Source organism: Etheostoma cragini, chromosome 4 (assembly GCF_013103735.1).
Source record: "Etheostoma cragini isolate CJK2018 chromosome 4, CSU_Ecrag_1.0, whole genome shotgun sequence".
Lineage (NCBI taxonomy): Eukaryota > Metazoa > Chordata > Actinopteri > Perciformes > Percidae > Etheostoma > Etheostoma cragini.
This window is the reverse complement of record NC_048410.1, coordinates 12,566,024-12,572,023: the sequence shown is the minus strand read 5'-3', so window position 1 is coordinate 12,572,023 and position 6,000 is coordinate 12,566,024. Positions and strand designations below refer to the sequence as shown.

Here is a 6,000-nt window from a genome sequence, read left to right as displayed (position 1 = left end):
CCCCCTCCCCCCCACCAACCCCTCCTCCCACCGCCACCCTTGTCAGCAAGAAAAGCGGCTGTGCCTCTTAAAGCTGATTAAAATATCTATTTGGTTCTCTGATGAGTGGATAAACCACCTGACATTCCTACTGTAGGACACAAGCACTGGCTGTTCAACACCGCCTAAATCGTTTCTTTTTTTCTCCTTTTATTACAGCCACAAGAAGAAGCGAGGAGGGACCCTGATGCGGTCATCAACACGACTATGTTTTCTTAATCTGACGGACTGTATCTTCCAGTCTTTTCAAGTGACCGGTTGACTTGAGTGAAGATGATCAAAGAGGGGTCTCGGTCGGCCACCTCGCTGCCACCGGATGCCATGGACATCATCCGCAGTAAGACCAACACCTGCCGAGTGAGACTCAATGTTGGGGGCCTTCTCCACGAAGTCCTGTGGAGGACGCTGGACAGGCTGCCCCGCACAAGACTGGGCAAACTGAGAGACTGCAACACGCACGACTCTATCATCGAGATATGCGACGACTACTGCTTGGACAGCAACGAGTACTTTTTCGACAGACACCCCGGCGCCTTCACCTCTATTCTGAACTTCTACCGCACTGGAAAGTTGCACATGATGGAGGAAATGTGCGCCCTTTCGTTCAGTCAAGAGTTGGATTTCTGGGGCATCGACGAGATCTACCTGGAGTCCTGCTGCCAGGCCAGGTACCACCAGAAAAAGGAGCAGATGAATGAAGAGCTGAAAAGAGAGGCCGAGAACATGAGGGACAGGGGTGGAGAAGAGTTTACAACCACATGTTGTTCCGAGAAGAGAAAGAAACTCTGGGACCTCTTGGAGAAGCCGAGCTCATCATTTGCTGCTAAGGTAATGTCCAACACAGCCACACTACCAGGGCAGATCAAGTAAAAGTGGTGGGTAACCTGAGAGAGGGTAACACTGGCACACATCCAACAGGCCCATACTACTTAGGTTTTAAATAACGATTTCTCCATCAAGAAGTGGGGGGGAGGGTGCGGAGTCGAGTTTGGTCCTAATGAATAGGGTTTAAATCTGAAAAATAGTTAAAGGTTTAAAACAAGAAAAGGTGCAGCATGAGAAATTTAGTTTAACATCCAGAGGCTCTTCAAGAATGGTTTGATAGCATGTCTGAATTTCTTTTAACCTGAACCAGTGTTTTTAATGTGGCACTTCCAGCAGCTGGACTACAGGAGGGAGAGAGAATGAATAATGCATTTTGTTGTACTCAGAGGTAAACGTCAAAGCTGTGGGCAAACTTTCCCTTATTCTTCATTGTGTATTGAATAGTATGACTTTGGAAACTATTTTTGTTACTCCACTTAAATTAATATTCTTAACTAGGTGTTCCATCCTTTGAAGAAAATAATCAGGTGGTGCTGTTTTTCTGGCAACTCAATTAAAAACCCTTTTTTGTTAGTGAAAACATGACAGCCTTTATTGTCTCCCTTAATTGGTTTCAGTTGTTCCCAAGCCGGTGTTGTCTGCCCACTGGTCTCTGGGGGTAATTATTGAATGTTTGTTTTGCATTGGTAACAGCAGAGAGCATCAAAAGAGTGACACCTATTGTTAACAGTTTAATCCTGATTGCAAGAAACTCTACTGCACAGAATATATATTTTTAGAGCATCATGCCCCCATTCTCTTTCCTTTCAACATGTACCCCTCTTTACTTTATTAGCCACCCCTGCCTCATTTCCAGTCCAGTATTAAATCATCCAGCTCATTAACACTCATAGCTCACACTCCAGGAACTACAGCACTTCACTTTGTTGGATCAATAGATATAGTCATGTTAAAAGCAAATTCTAAGTGAACTGGCTCAAAGAAGTGATTGGGTCAATATATGTATAAATAAAAATGTTAACTACCCGATTGCATTTTTACCAATACACCTGTTTGGAGAGCCTGCTCCTTCAGAGAAATTGCCCTTTTCATCATTTCCCAGAGAGTTAAAGAAAAAGTTCAACTAATGATGTGCTGCACTTCCAGTAAGTTAGGCGTTTATTTTCAGATGCAATTCTGAATTTTTGCTGTCATTGTTGTATCAGTTTAGAAAGACTGAAGATGTCACATTTGCGTGCATGTAAAATATCATGTCAAATAATTACTCAATGACATTTTAAACACCTCCTTGAACAAAGGTTCCAGCATATTGTACTCAAGTCATCTATTGAAAGAGGACCTGCTCCATCTCTGGCCTTGAATTATTGAAACTCTTAATCAATTTTCTTTAATATTCAATTACATTGCTTCAGGACGTGATCCATTTATGACATTCAGTGCCCGTCAGAATTCTCACTAACCACACAGACAAAGCAACGTCCAACACCACTTCCTCTGGTTTTCATGCTGACTGGCAGAAGTCCTGGTTGAGGGCTGTGTCACGGGGAGTGCAGTGGGACCAGAGGAGATGCGGCAGTACAGCCACTACAATTTCATGGTCTCTGTGGTATTTGTTTCGAGTAAAGGAACTGGGAGTTTCCTCTGTCTCTGTGTGTTTCTGTCTCTCCTTCCCTCCCCACCTTTCTCTTACTGCATTTTTGTGTGTATGTATGCTAATAGCCAGGCATGGGGCTGTCCACAGAGTGTATCTTTCAATACATGTAGTTGTTTTCAAGGGTTGTTGCTGGGTGATGGCAATTCTTCTGTCATCCTTAGGCGAGTTTTGAATAGCTGTTAATCAATGGCACACAGTTTTCCAGCTGTCAGACTAATTGCAGTAACATATATCGGCAAGTGGGCTCACACAAAGTCACTAGGACTGTGACGTAGGGAAACAAAGTCTTTCTATCTCTTGCTTACTCACCTATCGCCTCATCTTCTTTTTTTTGTTTTCTTCTTTTGTACTTCTCCCTCTTATTGTTCAAGTCCAACTAATCAGCATGCAAACTCTCATTATTTTATTCTAAAGATAGAACAAAAATGTTAATATATTTGTTTTATTCATCTAAATGCATCAAGATAATAGCTATCCTCATATTTAATAGTATGCATGGATGATTAATTTTCTAGCTTGTTATAGTCAGCTCTTAGACCAACAGCTACCTCTAGATCCACGTATGGATCAAAAATGTGTATTTAGTAAAAATATAACAAGAAATAGATTATGTATAGGATAAATCTACACAAACCACACACCAACAATCCATATACTGATAACGACAAAGGTACAACGTGTTACTACTGCTAGTACTATTTTTGGGCTGAACATCTTCATTGTGCATTTGCAAACTCACAGACTGTAATGAAACTGTTCTAAACGGAGAGAGACATTTAGCATTATTGATTCCAAACATGCTTCTGATGCAGTTTGATTAGCGTGAGGAAACACATGAATAGAAAGTAAGGAAGTAACACATCCCATCAAAGTGGCTGGTAATCAATAAAGAAAAGCTTCCCAACAGAAGACAGGAGGATTCAATTGCTGCTAAGGTGAAATGATTTCTCTGAGACTTAAAGACTTATGATGGAATCACAGCTTCCGCATTGCATAAGAGCCAGTTCCATATAGTACATTTGACTTTTAGATGCTTCATGTTTTTTTCATTAAGAACTACTGAAAAGTACTCTACAATGTATTGAGATCTAGAAGAAATCTGCTGTTGGGAACTGAAGTTTTACCCAGGCACATCTCTTACTTTCCTTCAGAAATTACAGATGCAACAAGATTCTGCTCATGTGGTCTGTAAATTACTTATTTCCTTGATGGAGGTGCTGTGTAACCAGCATGGACAGACTGCTTACTTGCCTGTCCTGTCTTCGCCTTTTGGATCTCTTTTGTGTTTGACTAAATATGTGACTACATAAATTGCCTAATGTACAGGCAAGATATACATTATGTTATCTATAATATTTTTATATTTCACCCAAGTTGCCAAAAAAATCAATTATTAGGGTTCATGGGTAAACTATTTTTAAGATAAATTTGAAATTATAGTTAGTTTCTGTTTGTGGTTATTATTTGGAATATTGATTTCACTGTGCATTTGCCAAATACCAACATTGTGATTTAAGTTGATAGAAAAACGTGTAATCAATCCATTTTATGAGAGCATGGATGGTGTCTACTTTGTGTTTACTTGTTGTAGTGCATATGGTTTTAGGATACAGAACTGTAGTCTCTTCATTGTCCTGCAGTTTCCATGGAGAGAGGTGATCCAGTATGGTACATTAGCTTATCGTGCAAGCCAGTATGCAACCACAGATTTCCACTGAATAGTATCTCTGTATGACAGACCTACCAAATCCATGCTTTATTTTTAGTACAATGCCTTATGTGGCTTTCCTGACTTTCCTCACACATTGGTGCAATGGGTTTGCAGGCTATAGACATTGATGCTGACATTCAAAAAGGTGAGAGGCCAATCGTAAGTGGACAGAGACATGACTACTTTGCTGCAGAACTTCATTCATTATTCAGACGGGCATGTCAGCAAGAGAACATCACTCAGGAAGATGCAGATTGGTGTGAGGCCTAGTGGTCACCGGCAGAGTAAAACCAAAGTTTAGAGAGAGAGAGAGAGACATTAGAGTCAAAGCCAATGTGTGTTAAAACTACTTCTTAAGCTACAGTTGCACACCACACCAAGGTTTTCATCGCACACTCAGCAGACTGAAACTGAAAAGGTCAGTTTCAAGCCACCCATATAGGAATGACAGACATGACTGAATAGTTTAATGAAATTCTGTAGTCAGTCCAAGACATTTTCTGACAGCAAATATATTTTTTGTCCTGCCCCAATCGATGTAACCCATCTCTGAGCTTTCATAGATTTTTACTTTACTTTTTTTCCCTGCTTTACATGACACTGCTCTCTGATGTGGCTTTTTTTGGCTTCTCACCCAATCTCAAGTACTACATGTGCTAGTCATCAATTGGTGACAGCAGAGCAAAAAGATGGCTTGTGCATTTTGAACAACTGCCTTCGTCATGTGCACCTCATCCAGGGTCACTCAGCTGTCAAGCATATATTAAAGAAGCACAATGGAACTGAGGATGTTTAGAGCTTTGCACTTTTGTTTGGCAACAGTACCAGAGCTCAAAATATTTTCCTATGCTTACATTTACTCCTAGTCTTTGCTCCTTAACCATGATATCCTCTTGCCACATGATATGATTGGCCATAGTGGGAGCTGAGCCTGGGAGAAAAGACTCCAGTGCTGTAATTTGTAATGCAAGTTATCCTGAAGCAATTTCCTGCAAAGAAAAGTGCTGCTCTCTTGCATAGAATCACTCTAAAAAGTTTCTGAATGACTGAGCATAGTTTATTCCCAGAGAAGGAAAATACAACAACATATACTGTAATCTCCCTGATATACTGACTCAACTCCGTGTGTGCTATGTTGCTCACAGCGACTGTCAGACTAAAGCAACAGTAATTACTAGAACTTGATACAGAACTCAACACCTGAAAGGTCTATGGACGAACAGTCAACAACAGAGTTCAATTAACACAACATCACCTCCAGTCTCTCACTGTGAAGCATGACGTCGGACATGGACAAGCGTCAGGTTACAGTGAGCATATCATCTGACATCATTTAGGTAGATGCTGGTGACATATTAGGTATGACAGTACAGTAAACATTCATTTCCAATAGTTTTTAATCTACCTGTGACAAATGCAGTTTCAAATTAACTGAAATACATGAAAGGAGTAAAACAGAGGCTGTGTACAAATGTGACAATGATAGAGGCAGAAGTGTGAGAGAAATGCCCATTGTTCTCCAGACACGTCTGACTCAATTGCTTTTGCTCTGTAGCAAAGTAAACAAAGCAAGCGAAAATAAAACAGGGGAACTATGTTTAAAGGTCCCATGGCATGAAAATATCAATTTATGAGGTTTTCTAACTTTAATATGAGGTCCCCCAGCCTGGCCTTGGTCCCCCAGTGGCTAGAAATGGCGATAGGTGTAAACCGAGCCCTGGGTGCCCTGCTCTGCCTTTCAGAAAATCGTCATCTGCAGTTCTCATTTCAG

The 6,000-nt window shown here is 40.8% G+C and overlaps 1 protein-coding gene across 2 annotated transcripts in view; it reads left to right on the top strand.

Annotated features, from left to right (window-relative positions):
• LOC117943795 (potassium voltage-gated channel subfamily B member 1-like) overlaps positions 1–6,000 on the top strand; it is a 28,938-nt gene that overhangs the window by 829 nt on the left and 22,109 nt on the right. The window contains exon 2 of one of the 2 annotated variants that reach the window (XM_034870143.1): positions 199–867. In XM_034870143.1, the coding sequence (XP_034726034.1) occupies positions 313–867 (555 nt within the window). In that variant the 5' untranslated portion in view covers positions 199–312. Of the gene's footprint in view, positions 1–76; positions 868–6,000 lie in introns of those variants that run through there. The other variant, XM_034870144.1, reaches the window with a different exon arrangement.